At 37.5% G+C, this 23263-nt stretch overlaps 1 protein-coding gene across 1 annotated transcript in view; it reads right to left on the bottom strand.

The window, feature by feature from the left end:
- TMEM117 (transmembrane protein 117) overlaps window positions 1-22100 on the bottom strand; it is a gene marked incomplete at its 5' end in the record, with an annotated part of 516641 nt that extends 494541 nt beyond the window's left edge. Inside the window, one exon of the mRNA XM_081247914.1 lies at window positions 21824-22100. Coding sequence (XP_081104040.1) covers window positions 21824-22100 — 277 coding nt within the window. The remainder of the gene's footprint in view (window positions 1-21823) is intronic.
- Between the last annotated feature and the right edge of the window lie 1163 nt (window positions 22101-23263).

The raw sequence follows: 23263 nt of genomic DNA on the forward strand, positions 1-23263 counted from the left end.
AACTGATATGTACGGCGTGTTATATGAGTGCCAAGTACTAACAAAGGACTTTAACTGAAGAACAAGTCAAATTAAAAAGAACACTAAGAACGTGGGATCAAATATCCAAGAACCTGTTTAGATTAAAACAAAAAGAGGGAATAGAAATTGGGGAAAACAGACAGACTAGATGATGCTATCTTCTAGGATTTAATACTGCTTATACATCTTTTTGAAGCTCTCACCCCGAAAAGAAGAGACAAATTAAAGTTCCATAATACCTTCCTATTTATTGTTATGAAAAAGCAGAACGTTCTCTTCTCTTCACTATTTTCATTGCCTCCTATAAAGTTATAAAGTAAGAAAGTTTATTTCTACTAGTCCAAAGAAAAAAACACCAACAATTACAAAGTGGGAGAAACTAGGATAGGAAAAGAAGAGTAAAATAAAGAAATGAAAAGAAGGAAGTCAAGATTAGAGGAAAGTGAGTGAAGATATATATGGATTTTTCAGTTCAGATTAATAGTAAGCTATTACAAAATAACAATTATAACTCAGGGTCTGTAACAATAAATAAGTAAAAGATGACTGAAAGAATAAAAAGAAATAAAAAAGGAAACAAGTATATGCAGATAACTTTAAGCTAGAATAAAAAGAATGCAAGAAACAAAATAGCAAAAACTCAAGTACTGATGTTGGGAAAAGGCAAGAGACAAACTCTCAGAATGAAACAGGAAATGACAACAAAAGGTAAGAAATAAAAGCTAACAAAAAGAGAAACAGTAAAAATGGGTAGAAACAGTAAGGAAAGAAAAAAACTTTAAAAGATTAAAATGAAAGTGAGCAGCTTATTTCTTTTTTAATGAGATAAAATTAACAAAAATGTTTTCCTGCTTCAGTATAAGTCACAGATTTTGATTTATATCCATGACAAGCAAAAACAATAGCAGATTCAATCTTTTTATTACATTTGATACAAAAAATAACTGATAAATTAGAGCTTCATCAGAGCTGTGAACATGTGAATGTGCTGGATGAGCTTGATTCCTTTATATCATACATTAGAGTTAAAAGGTTTCAGATATATGTAAATATACTCTCATATACTAAAGGTTTTGATTAAAGTAGATTCTTAAACAGATAATTAACTTTGTAAATAATTCCTATGCTGCACAGCACTTGTTAAATGTGCCATCTTATACTGTACTAAGCTTTTTTAAAAGAAAGAAAAGTAAGATTTTCATTCCTTTTCAAACTGAGGGATAACACTCTAAGAATTTAAATCTATAAAGCATTATCATTCCATAAAAAAGGATAAAATGGAAGCAGTTTTCTATCATAAACTGTTGTTGCTATTTTAACTATCACCACATTTAATGACTCTTTCTCTATTTGCAACATCTTTCTTCCTTTCTTAAAGCATTCATCTCTACTGAGCACCCACTTCTTAAAATTTTGTTTCCCACGGCATCTTTGAAGAATTCCCTTCTGGTCTTCCTCCATCCTCTTTGACTACTGCCCCTACATTTCAGACTCTGACTTTATAATATTCTATTTCAATATATTTTCCATTGCAGTAAAATACCTCATTTGTATCATCATTTTTCTTTCTCTCTTTGCCAGAAAAGAATCGCAAGAAGAAAAGTAGGCTATAATCTATGGATATTATAGAAATTGCATAATGCTTGTAAGGGTATTAAGAATTCAAAGATGGCTAAATTCTACTTCATGACATTATTTCTTTGCACGATGGAGCAAGTCATATACTACTTGACGGTAGTATATGCCATTATTTAAAGATGTAAAGATTCAAAATTACCTTTGCAACCGGGGGATTGTCAACAAATCGTGCTTAACCTCTTCAAGTAGGTCATATAATGATTTGTAATTTTTCATTCTTGAGTAAGCTAGTTCTCTGGTAACACTTAAACACACACACAGGGACTTCCCTGCTGGTCCAGTGGTAAAGAATCCTCCTTCCAATGCAGGGGACATGGTTTCGATCCCTGGTTGTAGATCCCTGGAACTAAGATCCCACAAGCCACAGGGCAACTAAGCCCATGAGCCACAACTACTGAGCCCACGGGCCTCAACTAGAGAGCCCACATGCTGCGAACTACAGAGCCCACGTGCTCTGGAGCCTGCGCGCCACAACTAGAGAGAGAAAAACCACACGCCACAACTAGAGAGAAACCCACGTACCTCAACAAAAAGTTCCCGCATGCCACAACAAAGATCCTGCATGCCACAGCGAAGACCCAACACAGCCAAAATAAATAAATAAATAAATAAATGAATAAATATAAATATTTAAAAAGTCAGAATCATTGTCAAAAAAAACATTTAAAACACACACTCAAGGTAGATAATCAGAAATTCTCAACTAAAAGTTAGCAAATTAGATGCCTAAAAGAAAATATCTTGCAAAAAAAAATTTTCCTGCTTCTTAATACCTGCTGTGTCACTGCATTCTACATTGGCCAAATAGATACAATGCCTTAGTCATAGGTTTTCTACAAGTTTTTCATTTATTTTTAGAATAGTATCTGTGCTCATGATGATGGTCTGTGCCTGTACTGTTTCCAAGCCAATCCTTGATTACTACAGGATATAAGTCAAAAATGGAAAATGATGAGCCTGCGGTTTGTATAGGTAGCAGGTGGTTCTGAAGATAGGGGACTTTGAAAAGCCTTAGTCACAACTCACCCCATGAAACAGCAGAGACTACTGCACTCATTTACATCAGTAGCCTTTGAGCAATACCATCTATGATTTAGCACAATTACATATTTAATAATTAACAAATATGTTGTCTAAGGGATGAAGGAATTAAGATAAGACCCAGAAAGCTTATCAACTGATAGCATGTTTTTTTTTCTATCAGAACAATACCTGGATGAATTGTTGAAGACCCAGTAAGGCCTAGTACTGTGTTCCAAACACAGGAAAAAAAGATCTCTCATAAATGCTTAGAAAAATACCTCCAATTAATCTTTTATGAAACATTAACCTCTTGTTGGCATACATCAATTACAAAATCAAATCAATAAGGCAATCCATTCTCAAGTGCTGCAAAATTACTCTGTAATAGCAATTGTATTAAATGCTAGTCATTGTTGTGCAGCTAAACTAGACATTTTATTCAGAGTTAATTTCTAGTCATAAAAGCACGATACCAGTGAGGATGAAGCTGCAAAGAGGAGGTTGCTTCTTTGCATCATCTAACATAATAGACACCTGCCTTTATTCATTCATCTATTCTTGCAATTCAAAAAATGCTTATTAAACCCCTACAATATGCAATATGAAAAGGATTTATACAAAGACAAATCAGGGGGCAATATTTGGAATAAATTGTGATGAATAGATAAGATTTGACATGTAGAGATGCAAGGGAACAGACGGCATGAATGTGAAAGGCGGAAAATGATGAGGCAAGAACAGGGAACAGAAAGCAACACAATTAGTCCTCATATTCCGGATGTTAACAATTACATTCTACTCTGCATGCAGAAAGAAAATGAGAATATGACACCGACTGATTGATCACAACATCAGAGTACACATTTGAAAGTATGTTCCAGTTTTCCCACAAATTTCTGTCATCTGTGGGCAGAAAACAGCCAGAAGTGTTCAGTTCTGTTAAGTATATAGCATATATTGTAGGAGGTAATCATTCCTGAAATTTTTCTTCATCTCTCCATGTCCTTACCACCATAAACATCCGACAAATACGTTATCATTTCTAAAGTGCTTAGAACAATGTCAGGCACATAACTACTATACAAGTATTAAATAAATTAAACAAATGAATCCTTGATTCTCTCTTTTGCTTAGAAAATAACACCTATAAGTCCTCAAGGCCACAAGAAATGGAATCATTTAAGCCAGGAAATTTCTTTGTGGATAGATTTTTGATAATGAATTCAATTTATTATATACATATAAAGCTATCCAGATTATTTCTTCTTATGTCGGTTTTATTAAACTATGTCTATCAAGAAATTTATCTATTTCTCTTGTGGGGTTTGAGGGAATTTATTGGCATAAATAAATTGGCATTCCCTACACTTTTGATCTGTTTAGAATCTGCAATGACACCCCCTCTTTAATTCTTGGTATTGGTAATTATTTTTCTATCTTTGCTTCTTGGTCAATCTTAGTATAATTTCTAGTCTTATTAATTTTTTCAAAATAATCAACCTTTGGCTTTGTGAATTTTCTCCATTGTTTTTCCTTTTTCTCTTTCCTTTCTGCTCTTATCTTCATTATTTTTTCTCCTTTCTACTTACTTTTGGTTCAATTTGCTTTTCTTTTCCTAACCTCTGAAGATGGAAACTTAGAGCAATGATTTAAAACCTTTCTTCTTTTCTAATACAAGCATTTAAAATATAAATTTACCTCTAAGCATTGCTTTTGTTACATCCCATAAATTTTGATGTTATATCTTCATCATCATTCAGTTAGAAATATTTGCTAATTTCTCTTGTAAATTCTTCCTTAACCATAGGTATTTAGAATTGTGTTTTTAAATTTCCAAATATTTGGGGATTTCCTCTCTCTGTGTATATGTGTTCTGTGTTGTGTGTATTTGTTTATTATTTCTAATTTAATTCTGCTGTGATCAGAAAATATACTCTGTATGAGTATCTTCTGAAATTCATTTAGACTTGTTGTATGTTCCATAGTAAGTAAATTAAATAAATATATAAATCCTTGATTCTCCCTTTTGCTTAGAGAAGAATAAACCTTGGGGAATATTCCATGTTACTTGAAAAGAATATGTATTATGAGTTTTTTGTTTGATATTAGTTTTAAAATAACCTATATTTTTATTAATTTTTCTGTTTAATTTAATTCTATCAATTACTAAAAGGAAAACAGTTAAATTATACAACTATGTTTATGGATTTGATTTTCCTCTCTTTAATTCTATCCGTTTTACTTTCAGGTGTTTTGAACCTCTGTAATCAGATACATATATATTTATGACTGCTATATATTATGGATGAATTGAGCCATTCATCATTTTGATATGTCTACCTTGGTTACTTTGTCTGACGTTAACATACTCACACCAGTTTTCTTATACTAACTGTTTGTGATATACTCATTTTCCATCCTGTCAACTTCAATTGCTCTGTCTTCGTAAAGTTTATGTCTTACAAACAGTAAGCATATGCTTGGATTAAGCTTTTTAAATTGTCTGACAATCTCTGCCTCTTAATTGTAATGGCTAGGTTTTGTGCATACAATCTAATTATAGATATGTTTGGGTTTAGGTCTACCACTCTGTTGTTTGATTTATCCTTATCCCATCTGTATACTGCTACTCTGCTACTTCTTTCCTGTCTTCTCTTGGCATAATCAAATATTTTTTAGTTAATTTTAATTTCCTTCCTATTAGATTTCTGATCTATCCTCTTTGAATTATTTTTCAGTGATTGTTCTAAAGATTGCAACATGACTCCTTAACTTATCATAGTTTAAGATTAACATTGTGCCACTTCACGTAAATACGAGAATCTTGCCACAGTATAATTCCATTTACCTCCATCCTTTGTGTTATTATTGTCATATATTTTATATCATCATGTTTTATAAGGCTCCACAATACAATATTATAAATTTTCCTTTATACATCCAGTTGTCTTTTAAAGAAATTAAGGAAAAAATAGTCTTCTAACTTATCCCCATATTTATGATTTCTATTTGCAACAAGAAGTTAGCCATCATTCATACCATTATTCCCCCATATAAAATGTGACTTTATTCTCTAGCTGCTTTCAACATTAACATTTTATCTTTGATTTTCAGCAGTTTGATTATGAAATTGTTAGTGGTCTTCTTCGCATTATCCTACTTGCCTAAGAACAATGTATAAACACTACTTTAAAGTCTTTGTCTGCTAATTGACTTCTGTGTAATCTAGGTGTCTGTTTCTATTAACTACTTTTTCTTTGGACTATGGGTCAAATTGTCCTGGGGTTTTGTTTCTGTTTTGTTTTTTCAAATACAACCAATTTTTATTTTATGCTGGACATTATGAATGACACATTGTAGAGACTCTGCATTCTGTTTTCTTCCCCTAAAGAGTGTTGATTTCTTGTTCTACCATGCACTTAAATTATTGGCTAATCACCTGGAACTTGTGTAGGCTTGATTTTATACTTGGTTAGGCTGGGTCTGTGCTGGTTTCCTCCTCAGGCCTGGGGCAAATCCCATAGCCCTAGGATATAGCCTTTATTTCTAAGGGACAGCCCTTCTGGAGTTTCAATGGAAAGCCCAAGGTGTTTACCAATCCTTCTAACTTAGTTTGAGTCAAACTCCAAACTGTCTCTCCTGTGGTAGACAGCCAGTGAAATCTCTGTTCAGCTCCTTCAACCTTCTAGTTAGTGCTTTTGTTGGGATTCTTGAAGATTCCACCAAGAATGTACAGCCCAGGGCCAGTCAAGAATTCAAGCAGAGTTTATACATAAAATTTGGAGCACTCCACTCTGTGGATATGACTTTTCCAGGATTTCCCTCATTACTTTCCAACTGCTCCATCAGCCCTGAACTGCATATTCTGAGTCCTCAAATCAAAAGAACTGTGGCTTTCTACTGGAGTTCTAGCTGTTATCATGCTTAATGGGCTGGGAAGTACCTTCAGGTTTAAAGCTATATGGATCTCACAAGTATGGCACCCTTTTAACAAGATTGAATCCCCTCCTGTTTCTGCCTTATTTTGGTCATTCTCCAATGCCTTAAAATAGTAGTACTGGGGGAAGAGGAAGGATAAGAAGTTAGAATTTCTATCTGCAGGAAGGTTAGTCTGATATAAGCTACTTCATATTACTAGAACTGGAATCTCAAACATACCCAACATGTATTGAATAAGTATGAATGTAGATAGGCATTTCAAACTCAATGTGTCCAAAACAGAAACTTGATTTTTCATACCTAAATCTTTTATTCCCCCAATCTCTCTATTGAATAGCAACACAATCCACCCAGTTGCTCAAACACACACACACACACACACACACACACACACACACACGATCCATCCTTAAATCTTATGTGTATCACCCACATCCAATCCATCATCAAATCCTATAGGATCAACCTCCAAAATGCATCCTAATTCCATCCACTTCTCCCCATCTCCATACTACCATCCTGAATCAAACTGTCATACTCTTTGATAAGGACCAATACAGCAATCTCCTAACTACCAGTTAGAAGTTAGTCTCCCTGTTTTCATTATTTCCCCCATACAGCCATTTTTTTCAGGGAAACCCAAATAATTACTATAAAAATAAGATCATGTCATTTCTCTGCTCAAAGCTCTATGATAGCTTAGTCTTAAAATGAAACAAAATTTCTTGACCATGACCTGCCAAATCCTACAACACTAGCTCTTACCTACTTCTTCTTCCTCATCCCTCTCTAGTCTCCATGAACATCCTTGATGTTTCTCAATCATACCAAAAGGATTTTCTTTTTGATATTTGATTTGCTCTTCCTTCAATTTGCAGTGCACTTCTTCCAGATTTTCCCTCAGCTAGCTCCCTCTCATCATTCAAGTCTTAGCTCCAATCTAACCTCCTCACCCTATTTAGAGGAGCCTGTATACCGTACTCCAGGCACTTTCTATCACAGTTCCCTGTCTTGTTTTCTTTATAGAATATAGCATTATTTGAAGTTATCTTTTTTTTAATTGTGTTTATTTTTAACTTACTATATCAGTCAGGATAAGCCAGGTTATGCCACGACAACAAACAACTCCAAAATCTCAATGACTTTAAAGCACAAAAGTTTATTCCTTTCTCCTACTACACATCCATTAAGGGTAAGCTAAGAGCTCTACTCCACACTGCCTTCACTCTGGGTCTCAGGTCAATAGAGCAACAACCATTTGGAGCATTGCTGGTTGCTGAGGAAACGAGGAAACAAAACCAGAGGGTCTTGCATGTGCAATCAAATGCTCTAGCTCAGAAGTGCTACACAACACTCCTGCTCACAACTAACCAGTCAGAATTAATTACAAGACCACAAAGTACAATCCCACCATGTTCCAGAGATGTGAGACAGAAATATTTGATGAACTGCATGAATGACCACTATTGTTTATATATCCCCACCAGAGCATACAACATATGAGAAAAAGAATCCTGAGTGTCTTGTTTTTATTATTATTCACTGTTGTATACCCAGTGCCTGGAATTGGGTCTCCCATAAAACAGGCACTCTAGAAATACCTCTTGAATGAATCTCTTTCATTAATCTTTCTTGTATATCTAGGGCTAGAAAATCTAGACTTGCTCCAAGTATTTTGTCTGAAAATCTTCCTCCACCCACTGCTGATAGTTTTCTGAGAAAGAGTAAGAATACTCTTCTTTCATTTTCAATTTGATCTGTCATCTTAAATTCAGCTGTTAAATAAATTCTCTGTCCTGGTTTAAACAAGGATTGTCAAGTGCTTGTGTTTACAAAATTTAATGAAGGGGACAGTCTAGTAATCTATTTAGGCTCTAAATAGAAGCAGGAAAGCAACCTAGAAACAAATGAATAGGGTCATTTTTCCTGAGGCTAAACTAACAGATTCATGGCTAGGGTTATAATGGGGGGAAAAGCTGGGAAGGGCTGTGAACCTCCATCTCTACAACACCCCACCCCCTTATATGGACAGAACATCTATTCATCCCTAGAGAAAGAAAAGATGCTTAAAACTCTATGGGGGAAATGTGAGAGTCAGGACAGACAATTGGGGCTGCCCCCAGGAACGTCTTCCCCACCTCCACTGCTGAAAATACCACTACAGAGTTAATACGGCTAGCGGCAGGGATGGGAACAGGCACAGAGTTGAGTGCCTTTAAAATTATTTAAAATCACTTAAAAACTCACCCACCATTAAAAAAGCAGCTTTCTTCCCTTCTATATCCCACTAGAGGGAGGGAGGTGAGGTGAGAACCCCCATAAAAGAGCCATAATGGGGAGTTCAGAAGAGTAAAGAAATTGCCAGAATAAAAATCATTGATTGTGCACTATTTCAGAGTAAACCAAGGAGCAGGGCTCAAGGGCTTCACTAAAACACCAATTTTAAATACAGTATATCTATATTAGAAACTACATTCTTAAAGTCACGCTGATGTATTTGTTCATTAGTGTTCCCCTTTTTGCACTTAAGGTAAAAGGACTGTTTACAATGAAATGCCTGTGATCTTGCCAGACATCTCAACCCCACTTCCATTTTCTTTTCCGCTCACTCTGCTCAGCCACTGGCCTCTTTGCTGTTCATCAAACACTCAAAATACACGAGTGCCTTGGGGCTTGCCCTGATCTCTTCTGTAGTTTTCCTCCCCAAAAAGCTACTTGGATTGCTCCTTCATCTCCTTCAGGCCTTTGCTCAAATGTCATCTTTTCAGAGAGGGAATTCCAGCAGCTTCCCAGACCCCTCCCTAGAGTTTTCCTGCTTTATTGTCATGACAGAATTTATTGCCCTCTGACATAACATGTAATGACTTATTTGTTTATTGTCCATCTTTTCCCACTAAAACATAAGCTCCATTAAGGTAGGGGCTTTGTGTTGTTCAATGCTGGATCCCCAGGGCCTAGAAAATGCTCAGTAAATATTTACTGAATGAACAAAATAAAGCCTTATATAATCAAGGTTCCTATACTTTGCAAGTGAATTGAGACAAATCAAAGAGCATGATTCAAAAGAGCGGGCAAGGGCAAACAGACACTAAGCTTCAAAACAGAAATTCAGTGCCATCAGTGTCTTCACAGCTTTATTTATATCTGTGAGCATAAATCTGCTTTTTCCTAAAGTGTCTTCTAGTGTTACAAGTAACCAGAATAATACATTCATTTCTTTCAGCAAACTTAGAAAAGAAGGTAGGATGATCTAATGATAATTTAAGTTCCAATCTTAGAAATGGATTGATATATCTTATGTTTGGTAAATGATGGGCATGGACTCAGGAAACTGCAGTACTTGAAATCAAGATCTTATTTTTATCAATAAAAGGAGAAGAATAGTGAGTGTGCCTGAACTTCCTTCACACCCTCTCTTCCTTCCTTCCCTGCTACCCCACCCTCATTGCCTCTGCTAAATCGAGCCTTGATCACCTGAGGGCAGGTGCACCCCAGCCACGGAAGCACAACCTCCTGCCTCAAGGTCAGCTTATCCTGCATTCATCTTCCTACAACAGTACCTTGATCTTGTCATCCTGTGGTCGAAGCTTTTGATTTTCTTCTTTGATTTCACATATTTTAGGGTTTGGGTTTTTTCCCACAACAAGCTTGTACTACTTTTGAAATTTAAAATTTGAAAGGAACAGACATGCTCCATGGCTTGCTATTGTTTCCAAAATAAATTTTAAGCTCCTGAACCTGAAATTCAATACTCTCCACAATTTGCCTTGCAGCTTCCCTTTCCTGCCTCAAATCTGCTGATGCAGATTCACACTATACCCCAGAACCATTTGTCCTTTTCCTCCCCACAACTTTGTGCTTGCCATTTCTCCAGCTTGGAATGCTCTCCTTCTCTATCCAACAGAATTCTACTGGAAGTGCAAGGCAAGGCTCAGATTCAGACTCAAGAACTGTTGTAGAAACAGTGGTCAGATACACAGTACTTGGGAGATGGTGATTTCACCATTATTACAGGTGCTCAAATACTGGCTGAAAATATAACAAGGATGCTCTCACCAACTCCATTCACACTGAGATGCTATGGTTCCCATGAATTCCTACTCCTATTAAGAAGACTTATTTAACCATTTCTATTGGGAATGACCTCTTGCCCCTTCAGAACAGATGGCCCATCCTGCTTACATGGCAATTATCATATGCTGGCATTGCAGTTAAAGTACAGCTGTATTTTCATGTATGTGTATGATCTCTTAGCTCACTGCAACCTCCTGAAAGACAGTGTCTCATGGCACCTAGCACTGTCCCTTGCAAATGAGAGGTACTTGATGTTTGTCAGTGATGATGCTGAAAAATGGTACAGTTCAAACAGGAATCAGTTGGGAAGGACATAAAAGAAAGAGGGAGATAGGTCATGAAGCAGCAAGGAACTGTTTTATATTCTCTCATGAGATGGTCAGTCAGGTACAGTCACAAGAGGAAGCACAAAGAGAGACAAAGGAAAATATTTATTATACTCACAGGTCCTAGAGAGACATGCCACAGGGAGGCCACACAGGGTCAGAGGCTTGGAAGGCCAAGGGAGCAAGCTCCATCAGCCAGGCGGGGTGCAAGAAAGTAAGGACCTGCAGGCAAGTGCCTTTACAGGGGGTCAGGGCCACATAAGCAAAAGGTGTGACGGATTTGACTGGTGTGTTTGAATGTCACTAGGTCACAGTCAGGGGAGGGCAAGAAGGGGAACTTGTGGCAAAGGCCAGTCTCCTCACACTGGTGCACCTGGTCACCTGGGTCAGGCGCTCACAGCCTGTTCATAGAGATGTGGAAGCAGCAGGAAAATATGGAGTTTAAAATTTACAGTACAAATGTTAACTTCCCCGGGCTGCTGGAAGGTAAGTTCAAACTCGCTCTCCCAGGTTTCCGTGTGTACACACTCACCTAACTCTTAGCGGGTCTATCCGTTTCGATGGGCGTGTCCTCAAGGACACAGAAAGAATCATCACAAGCACGGACAAGCCTAGGGAAATGCGTAATCACATTCCTCTGGAATCCAGGGAAGAAGTAAAGTCCAGCACAGGCTGTGAGATTACTGATGGCTGCCAGGGCAGAGAGCACCGTGCTGAGATCTTTTGGGTCAGCACCAATGACAGGCTCTGTCCGGGAACTGTACAACTTCTTACGGGGTCAACTAAATGACTTTCTCTGTCCAAAACAGAGGGCTGGTCCGGCAGGAGGTGGTGCCAGAAAAGATCCCTGCACGCAGGCAAAGTGGGGCGAAGCCGTGGGGAGTGGCCTTGCACAACCCAGTCCTGAGGCTCGCCAGCTGCCTGTTCCCCATCTGGGATGCCTGAAAAGGCACCTGTCTGGGAACCAGGAGGCTTCAGTTTATGTTCCAATTTTACTGCTGGCTATTGTTGTGACCTTGCAGCCAGGCAAATCAACCCTGTACATTTCTAGTTACCCATCAATAATAAGTCTGAGTCACAGCCACAATAAAAATACAAATCAAAAACAACAGAACTGCTTCGACTACCACTGATACTCAAAATCAAATATGCAGCTTCAAGTCCACCCCCAGAAAGCAACTAGACTTTGTCTTTGGCAAGGCTGTGCACCCCGTATTCCAGCCTGACTCCCTGTGCACCCCCAGGTCTTCTAATGGCCTTTTTTCCGCCTTCTATCTGGAATCCTGCACAGCAACACAGCTACCACGTCAGAATGTTCTCCTATGTTCTCCCGTATCCCAACACTCACCCTTCGAAATAGATCTCCTGATGATGCCAACTGCTAACATCCTTGTTAGTTCATCACCCTCCCAAGTAGCGCAGACTTCAAGCCAGTGAAAATACCTTCAAGAAATGATTCTAGGTATGAGCATTAATAAAAGAGAAAAGAAAACAAACCAAGGAAAACTTTTATTTGTCAGTGTCCTTTCAAATCACACTCCTCTCCCACCCAGGACTATTTACCCTATTATTTGAAAAACAAACAAAACTTCTATCCATGTGGTTTTAAGTGAACAAGTGATCAAGCACTCTTCGCTTCCAATTTTACTATGTATTGTTTAACCAGCTGGCTAGTTCCACCCTGGCAAGTTATATCTCACTCATCAGTGAAGCGGTTTCTCTTAGCACCATGTGTGAGGGTCTAGTTGTGGCAATTCCATTTGATAGCTGCTTTCGTAAGAAATTTCTGCCGTTACCCCCCATAGGCGGGAAATGAGAAGAGGAAGTGGAGGCCAGGATTGGACCTGGAAAGGAAAGAGTCCCTTGGCCCCTGAATTACTCATCTCTACCAAGTACAGTAAAACGTACCGAGAAAGGTACTTGGCTAATAATTGCTTAATTACAATGCTCTAACCTGAGTTAGTTTTATTAAGTCCTCGAGGTATCTTTTTACAGCGTTTGTATCCTCTGTCCTATGGGAACTAGAGCAGCCAGACACTCCCAGCACACTGGAAGCTGCAGCTGGTGGCCCTTTAGTGTTAATGGATGCGCAGCTGACTGCACTGTGAACTAATGAAGGCACCTAATAGGTATGGGAGGAAGTGGCCGTACAGTTGGGGTTTCCAGCTTCACCTTCCTTTCCTGCTCAATGAGACAGAACATTAAAGTAACAGGATAAGTTTTTTGTAAAGGGCTACCAAGTTCAGTAACTATTAGACAGACATCAAATTCCCCTTTGAAGAGCGGTGTTCCTTGGGGATTATTTTAATGCTAAATATCATTTTCCCAGCTTACCTTTCCTAACCTCTCTTATCAAAAACCTTGCTTTTTTTTCTCCCATGATAAAGGCCACTCCAAGCAATGGTATAACATTTTCTCTAACATGAATTCTGTGGTCACTCTGAGCTCAAAATTATTTTACTCCACAAAAAGGAATTATGTGTTGACAATTCAAGCATGCAGAAAAATGAAGATTCTGGCACTGTGTATACATTGGTTGAGAATGAAGATGGTAATAAACATTTAAATCATAGCTATCATGAGTATCAAACACTGTATCTTGAGAAGACAAAGCTTAAAACTGTAGATATTCTATCTAAGTATCATTTGACCACATATATAGCATTTGTTCAAGTAATTCCTCCAAAAGGAAGTACTTATCATCTTGAAAATGCAATACTTAAAATAATCAGTTGTTGACAATCACACTGGGTAATAATAAGTATACTATTTTTAATGTACTATAAACTATCAGGATAGTTACTATCAACTATCAGAGTCATTTACACTACTCAGGTATTCAAATCTTAAATTAACACAAAAGAGGTCAGATCATACCCACATCATTGCATTAAAATAATCGTTTTTCCTTCCTAAATATCTGATGAAATCTGTTTCTTCATGTGTTGATCTTCCTGTATGCCCAAGACTATCTTACCCACACTTCCCAGAATGTCTGAAACTTTTCTATTCTGAAATGATAAAATCACGTGTAGCTCAAACACAAAGAAAAAAATTCAAACTAGACTTAAAGCTAAGACAATAGAAAACAAACAAGCATTTACCTTTATTAAATCCATTAAATGACAAAACACTGTTGAGTTACTTGGTATTTTATGGGCAACAGCTTTTTGTTTAAATAAAATGAAAGAAAAAAACCCTAGAATTTGTTTCCTCAGATTTCTAGATGTATTGAGAATGCTTTATTTTGAATTTCCTGTTTAAAACTAAAACAGACATAGGTACACAGAAAATAGCAAACTCTTTAATATTTTGCATAATATAAACACAAGAAAAAAACCTTCAACATGTATTTTTCTTTTGTAGATGTCTAGTTATCAGTCAAACCATAATTTTTTAAAAATCACAGCCTTCTAAAAAAGAATTGTGATTTCTATGCAGGTGGATATCTTGGGGGGACCAAAGATTTATATGAAATGTTGCTTATAGTCAAGTACAGGTCCATTATCCAATTATTATAATTCTGAAATCCGAAAGACTCTATATTTGTAACTGATGTGTTGGTAAGACCTGACCAAACCTGAATTCATTTAGCAGCAAGACCTAACCTGAACTGATTTGAGGCTGTTTATAGCCTTTACACCACTTCATGTGAATACATATACATATACATATACACATACACATACATATACATATACATTCAGCTACAGATATATCGATGTGTTTGATGATGGAGTATTTCCTCAGTCCCATAGGGCAAGCTACTAAATGTAAGCACATGCACTGACGTCTGATACATGTCTGGTCTCAAGGTTTGGATAAGAAATGGTGGGCTTGGATTAAGGTAAATAAATCCATACTGTGCTGTACTGAGCGCTATTCAAGGTAAATGGGCCACTGCCTATGTTCTCATTACCTCAGCCCATCATTTACTGAACTCATTATCTTCTCTAACTGGATTCTCCTAATGAGTCTTTCTTTTTTTAATAAGATAATCACTCCCTTAGTCACTCATCCCAATATTCCTAGTCACCCATAATTTCACCTTTACTCTCACCTCCTCACATCTCATCAGCTGTTGAAGCTTCACAAGGTTCCAAGAATCCCCACCCTGATGCCCACTGTACCACACCTATTCCAGATTGGCCTGAACTATCTCAGGCCTGCATGACTGCACAAGGCTCCAAAAATACTTTCCTACTCTTTTCTACTCCCTTAACCTCTCCCTCTCCAATTCCCTGTAGATCCTGCTTCAAGATTAATCCCGCCATCATCTCCCATCTTGTTCAAATACTTTCCTTGATCCAAATATTGCAGTAGAAGGGAGAAAGACCAAAGTACAAGACTGGCATAAAAAGACAAAGAATTCAGACTCAGCCTACCTTGTTATTGCATCTCCTGCTCTTTCCTAACACAAACCTTTCACTCCAGTCAAAATGAGCATGACCTCCTCAGTTTTCCCGCACTCTAAAAAAAATCTAAACTGCTCTCATCTCTTTTGCTCACACCATCTACCTCATGATCTAAAATTTGTAATGAATTCTTTGCATCATATTTGACTATTTTAATCCCACTCATGCTTCAGACTCCCTTACATCCCACGTTGGCAGCAAAGTTTGCTTTCCCCTTCCTGGACCACCGTGACCTCCCTTCTTGAATTCCCACAACTCTCACAGTCTGGACATTTGATACTTGATGTGCATTTCCTTGTATTGTCAGAGTAATTAATTTTTCATGAATATGCATCTTATCTCTTTAACCAGATTTTAAATTCCTTGAGAGCAGAGACGATGTCTGATATTTTATAAATGAACAAATGAATACTCTTCTATAGCTTACAATAAAAAGGCAACACTGGCAAAGATAACATGTAAAAGACAAAGGAATATTAATTTATTTATTCATTCAAATTTATCAAATAATACTACATTCCAGGCATTGTTTTAGGCACTGAGGATTAAATGATAAGCAACACAGCACAATCCTTGCCCTTGTGAGGCTATGGTATGGCTGAGACATGAAACATTAATGAAATAATTAGGCAAATAACTATATACATGAATATATACGTTTCAAAAAAGGAACTATGCAATATTAACAGGTCCAGCATCATTTCTATACACTATACCTGTCAGAGCATTCTGAGTCGGCCTGCCCTTCATCCATGTTAAAAAGAAAAGTGCAGCTAATAGAGGCTTCCTGCACATGTTAGAAAACAAAAAGAAATGAAGGAATACAAACAGCAAGAGCAGTCTGTTTGAGAAATACATTTGTTATAATCTTGATGTTCTAATATCCATCCCTAGATAAAGCTATTCAATCAGAAGGCATTATTTAGAGCCTGATCACTTTGCCCTTCATAGAGTTACTTTCAGTGAATACAATATCACAAATTTCTTTTATGCTTAAAAGTTATACTCTAAACTTTTATGAAAGTTTGCTTTAAAACACAAGAATACGAAATCCATTTCTGCACTTGCCACCTCACCATGCAGTGTGTCTTATACCAAAAAAAAAAAAAAAAAAAAATCCTTACCAGAGTTTAGGGCAAAAAATTCCAGAATTTAGTGCAAAGAAAAATTCCCCTGTGAAACTTGCAATTTTCATCATTTCTGATATCCAAAGCTATGTAATGTATCACATTTCCCCTTTTGCCCAGCCTCCAAGGAAGCTCAAAACCAACAAGGTAGCAAAACTCATGAAATCAAAACATATTTGATTCTGTGGTACTCATTTACTATTCCTGTTGTATTAAACATAAATGTTTTTGTAAGTCATTTCAACTCTTTTTTTGGAATAAAAATGATTTCTTCAATAAGCTCAAAAAATTAAGTTCCCCTTTCTATGTAAGCCTTATCAGCATAATAATTTTAGATTTCTCTATTCATGGATATCCCAAATGTATAATCCTCCAAAAGGGTAGGATGCATTATTTGAACACATGCTTATTTTTTTAAACAATGGAATCATCCAAAAATATTGAAAAGAGAGGCACTGGAAAAGTATAAACTGATATTCCAATGGAATCTAAATTTCATAAATCCTGATATAATACTTACCTCAACAAGATTCAGTGTTAAACCTAAAGAAATTTTTTTGAAATGTATTAATTCTCACTTCACACATGCTCTTAAATTATATTCTGCATTTGGGAAATTTGGCATTGTGACCAGCCTGAAGTCTTACAAGTTTAGTGCTACGATGTAGGAAAACCAACTCTTCCATTTTATTCCAATCATACTGCACAGGTGAGAGGGGAATAGTTTTAAACGCATTTAATCATTTCTGTCTCTGATAAAAAGCAATTTCCAACTTGCAAGAGTCAGCATTTTTATTTGGGACAAATCCCACTACAAATTATAAATCATGAGAGGGTTTCATGTTGTTAACTAAATAGCCACAGCATTGTACTATTCATGTCTCATAAAAAATAAAATTTATAACCAATGAACTGGATTAAATCAAGTGATCACAGAATCATTCACTCTTCCTCATGCATGCTTTAAAATGGCAATATTGTGTCGTCTTTTTGGAATCTACAAAGAAGAGACTTTCCATAATAAAATAAGTGAGGGAAGACTCAAGTTAATGAAATGAAAGCAGTAGTGGCACTCTATTTAATATTTTTATTTGGCATTTCAGAAACTGTTTACTTGATCACACAAAATGATTCTGATTATTTTGTAAACCATTCCAATTTCTGTAACAAAAATTTTTGTGCTTATAGTGAACAATCCCACTCCTCTCAACACACATACACCATCATTACCATTACCACCATCTACCACAAGCTTGCATCTACAAATCGTTAAAGGTTTAAATAAGGCCTTTTAAAAAAGTGAATTATGTACAAATACTACCTCGTGGGGGACAAGGGTGGAATCATTTATCACATCCCAAGCCAGTGAGGGCAATGTGTGTGCTTGCATTAAATTTGGGGTTCTTTTCCCTAAGGTTGCTTGGCTGTCAGTTCCAGAGCACCCTGCTGTACATGCTTTGGTGCAAGTGGACACAAGTGGGAACTGAAGAAAAGACAACTTCAGTCTGACAGGAGGGAGACAGAGAAAATACCACAGGGGAGATAATACTTGAACTTGGATATGAAGGAAAAAGAGAAATTGGCCAAGTTAAGAAGAGGACAAGCATGATGGGTCTAGGAAGGCACTTATGCAAAGGCACAGAGGCATAAGAGAAGACAGCAGGTTTGAGCCAGCAACTAATTCTGTAGAGTATGGAATGTTAAGAGATCAGGTTAAAAGGCTAGCAGGAGCAGATCATAACGTGCTTTGGAGTTTAGATTTTATTCTGTAGGTGATAGGAGCCATTTAGCCATGTAAAAAAATTATTCCAGTAGCAAAATCTAGAATGAATTGGAGAAGGAGAGAATTATTAGGAGCCAACGACTAATAACAGTTTGTGAGTGAAGGAAGAAACAATGGCCATGAAGGAAGAAAGAAGGAGAAGACCAGTTTGGAGTTCATTAGAAAATTCCATCGGGAGTCCAGTTATCTTAGCCAGTTATCACCAAGATTTGCAGATTATCATCCCTTCTCTAATACCCCATATAATTTCATAGACTTTCAATAACAGGAAAAAAAGAAAAAAGTAACTTACCAAATAGAAGTGATAAAGCTGACTATATTATAAAATCTTACCTATCGTAAGCAAAAAAAAAGAAAGGACACACTTTTGCATTGTTTTCAAATAATTTGTAGTCAATAAACTACTTGAAATCTAGAATGATTTTTTTTCAGGGCTGAATTATTTATACCAATAAGAGAACTAAAAAGTAAGCCATGGGCTTCCCTCGTGGCGCAGTGGTTGAGAGTCCGCCTGCCGATGAAGGGGACACGGGTTCGTGCCCCGGTCCGGGAAGATCCCACATGCCGCGGAGCTGCTGGGCCCGTGAGCCATGGCCGCTGAGCCTGCACGTCCGGAGCCTGTGCTCCGCAACGGGAGAGGCCACAACAGTGAGAGGCCCGCGTACCACAAAAAAAAAAAAAAAAAAGTAAGCCATGACTAAATGTGATTTTAGTATAAGAGATAGGACGGCAATAGAATAACTTAATGAAATGTAGTAATTACAAAACCAAATGATCTGTCCTTATTATTAATATCATTACCTCCATCATATGATTTTCATTCAGTCTTTTATAACATAGGCTGATAACTTTTCTCCAAACTGTATATTTTGGTCTAAGCTTGCCTTAGCTTTCTACCCTGAGCAAGTTTATGGAATGGATTACAGATGCATCCAGCCATTGCTTTTAATGGACATCTATTGTTTTGCCTGCTCAGCACCCTTCAACCACTTTTGAAAACTGACCGTCTCTTGCTTACCCCCTCCCCTTGACCTCTTCTATTCATATGATTACTATAAACAACACCATGCTTGTTCAATGTTCGGCGGATGGCCCAGCTCACACCCAGTTCCCAGTTATCCTCTGTGTCAATGACCCCCATCTCTCCATTTAACTTTAGCACCCACTCTCTAAAGAACACACCTTAGTTGGGAATCACCACTAAAGAATGGCTATACTTCTGTTCCAACATGCCATCTAACCACACCCATCGGTTCGTTCCCTTCTCTTACTCCCGTTTCACCTGTTCCGTTTCATCCGAATCTTCAGGCCCTTGCCCACTCCTCCGAAACCACTGTTTTCCTCACCTCCTTTCCACACCCAGCCAGAACCCCCTGCTAATCAAATCAATACCTCTTTTACTAGAACTCTCCATTGATTTTCCATCCTTTGTTTCCAGTACAGCAAGCCTGAGTATTCCCCGACCAGGTGAATCACTCAAATTCTGTTCCAGGTGACTGAGCTCTCACAGAGAAAGCTGCTCAACTATTCAGATTGGTATCATTCAAATTTATCGTGACTAACCACCTCAGCCCTGGGTGATCATCAGTAACCCTTTCATTTGTCCTAGTCAGTTCACATCTATATTCCCTAGAGTAGCTCTTCCCAAGTTGGACCACTTTCTTAAGCCCCTTGCTCATCAATCCCTCCATCTTTATCTTTAGCTCTTCCTTCCTCATAGTGAAATAGAAATCACCAGATGGGAGCACACTCACCTCTCTACTCCTCCACCTCAAATGCTCCTATAGAGTACCAACCTTGATCTCACTCATGACTATTTCTGAGGAACCGGGGTCTCTCCTCCTGTCCCCTCTAAGGCCACTGTTTGTGGCCTGTGTCCTAAGTCACAGACCAAAGCAACCTTCAGAGATGCTGTCTTCCTTCTATACCTTTACCTGCACTTCAGTCTAGCTTCTTCCCCCATGACAAGTGGATCAATTAATCTCACTCCTACAATAAAATCACCATCATCAAAAATAACAAGAAAAACAAAATCTCCCCTTAGCCTTTTTTCCATGTATAGCTACTTCCCATTTCCTTCTTCCACTTCCTCATCAAATTTCTTGAAACTACATATTTTATAATATAAAATATGTACATTTTATATGTTTATGCAATAGAAACAGATGGCAACAGTTTGAGGAGTAGAGATTGAGAAGAATATATATATAATATTATGTGTATGTATGCATATATATTTGTTGTTTATTCCCTGAACTATTGCCATCTGTTTCTAACCAAACTTCTACACCGAAAATACCCACACTAGGTCACCTATGATCTTATAATTGCTAAATTCAAAGTTTCATTGCTAAGTTCTCTCCCTAATTGACCCAGTAGCATTTAAAACTTTCTTTTTCCCCATAGCATTTATCACCTCTTTGCATTTTATACATTTATTTGTTTAGAACTTTTCTCCCTCCTGTAGGATGAGTTTATGAGGGCAGATACCCTGCTTTTTTGATTCGATGTCTAGAATAGTGCCTGGCAATATAAGTAACCAATGAATTTGTTGAATAAATTGCACCCACCTCCTGGCCAAAATCGACTGGGCCAGAGGTAGGAACCACACCCAACCTGGGTCAACTTCATTTAAATCTAAGAGTTTAAACTTGGCACCAAGAGTCAAACCAGTCTCTCTAAGTGGATGTAAACTGATCTTCAGTGTGAAAGGAGAATAAAGCAGATATGAGAGAGAAGTCGAAACAAAAAACATCCTGGTAGAATTCAAGCCCCTGTTTCCATTATCCCAATTATCAAAACAAATTCTACTCTTAGTCTCTGTGAAATATCCCAATACCCATATAGTAAGTTACCTTTGAAACTTAAACAAATTTAGTCTCTTTTTCTGTTGCTTACTACCAAGAGATTCCTTACTATAATACTGTTCTGTGGTTGATCAGGCTCAAAATAAACATTCTAAAGCCAATGTTCAAAAAAAAAAAAAAAAAAAAAAGGAAAGAAAGAAATGAGGGGAAAAAGTTAAGAGTTCCTGTCCTAATTCCCCGAATGAACAATATGTGTAAATATATGGGCAATGGTTAACTTACCTTAATGAGAATGTGGTGTGATATGGAAGCATTCTCTTTATGATTTACAAACCCTTTATGATATCATACTTAGGTACTACTTATAGGAAAAGAGCTATTTACATGTCTTCTTTAAATAAGATTACACACACAATCATTTTAGATATAACACCATTTTTAAAAATTAAGTTTAGAACTAATTTTACCTCATGTTAATATTCCTTAGGCCATAGAAATGTACACCATTAAACACAGAACAGTTGAAGAACCAGAGCTACAACAGCACATAACTAATTAAGGCTGGAAGGCAAACTGAAATGCATTCTAAACTGGCATTTAGAAATAACAAAGCTCTATCTTGGAGTATAGAATTAAATAATTATCTACATTACATTTCATGGGTACTTACCAAACAAACGCTGATGGAACAGAAATTTGCCAGCTATTAGTCCTATGAGAATGGCAAGTAGCCATAGAAGCACCTTCAAAAGCCTCCAGCCAACTTCTCTAGGGTATTTATTTGTTACAAATGAAAAACAGTTTCCAACAACAATAACGTTGGCTTCTGTTTGGCTATGAGAAACTGGGTCCTCCGCAAATATTAAGAAGTTAAAGAAGATCACCAAGTAGGCCACAATCAACCGAAACCAGGGATGCTGGAAATAATAACGAAAGTCTTTACCCATCCTTCAAAACTTCAATTCCGTAGTTTACCTGCATAAGAAAAGATACACAGGGTTAGAGCAGAAAAACAAGTAGTCTCTCTCTTCCTGTTACCTGTTCAGATTTATAACAGCTCAGTAGAGAGGTATTTGGAAAGGACTTATTCCTATTTACGGCACCAAGACAAGCCTGAGATTGAGGATAGTAAAATAGTGAGATTGAGGATTGTCCCTTCCCCATAATCTCATCATACCTCTGATCTACGGGGATTTAGGAGAGTATTGGAAAGAGTAGGGGGAGAGGGAGGGACATGAGAGGGCAGATCATGGTCCAAAATTGGGATGATGACTGAAATGATAGGTAAAAATCATCTCAGGAGGCAATATACAGCCAAAAAAAAATGCAACACTCTTCCTCTTTTAGATTATCATTTTATGTTACAATCATAATACGTATCATTTAAAAATTAAAGCAATGTAGAGGTAAACTGAGGACATATTAACAAAATATAAACATCCTCCTGGGCTTCCCTGGTGGCGCAATGGTTAAGAATCCACCTGCCAATTCTGGAGACACGGGTTCGAGCCCTGGTCCGGGAAGAACCCATGTGCCGTGGAGCAACTAAGCCCATGAGCCCTAGAGCCCGTGCTCTGCAACAAGAGAAGCCACCGCAATGAGAAGCCCGCGCACCGCGCCCGCAACAAGAGAAAGCCCGTGGGCAGCAATGAAGATCCAACACAGCCAAAAATAAATAAATGTATTGATTTATTTATTAAAAACAGAAAATCCTCCTCTGACCAAACCCCTCTCCTCAGAGTTAAGGTCCCTTAATAATTTGATGGATATACTTTCAGACCTTTTCTTTTTTTTTTTCACATTGGCAAAAATGTGTGTATGTGTGGGCTTTTACAAAAATGTTCAGTCTACTTGCCAAATAATTTCAACACAGAATAAGGTTCATGAAATAGCTAAGTCTATGGCAGAGTAGTTGCATGTAGGAGAGCTTGGGCAACTCTGCTTGTGGGAAGTGAAGAGGAGGGGGAAGATTTCACAGAGGAGGACATACCCAAATCGGAGGTTGGGGGATCAGTAGGATTTTTTCCCCAGTGAAGAAGGCAAGGATGCTCAATCTAGGCCATGTGCAAAGGCACGGAGGCATTGCAAAATATGTGATAGGCCTAAAGGG

The sequence above is a fragment of the Mesoplodon bidens genome, assembly GCF_964165515.1.
Source record: "Mesoplodon bidens genome assembly, chromosome: 11".
Classification (NCBI taxonomy): Eukaryota; Metazoa; Chordata; class Mammalia; order Artiodactyla; family Ziphiidae; genus Mesoplodon; species Mesoplodon bidens.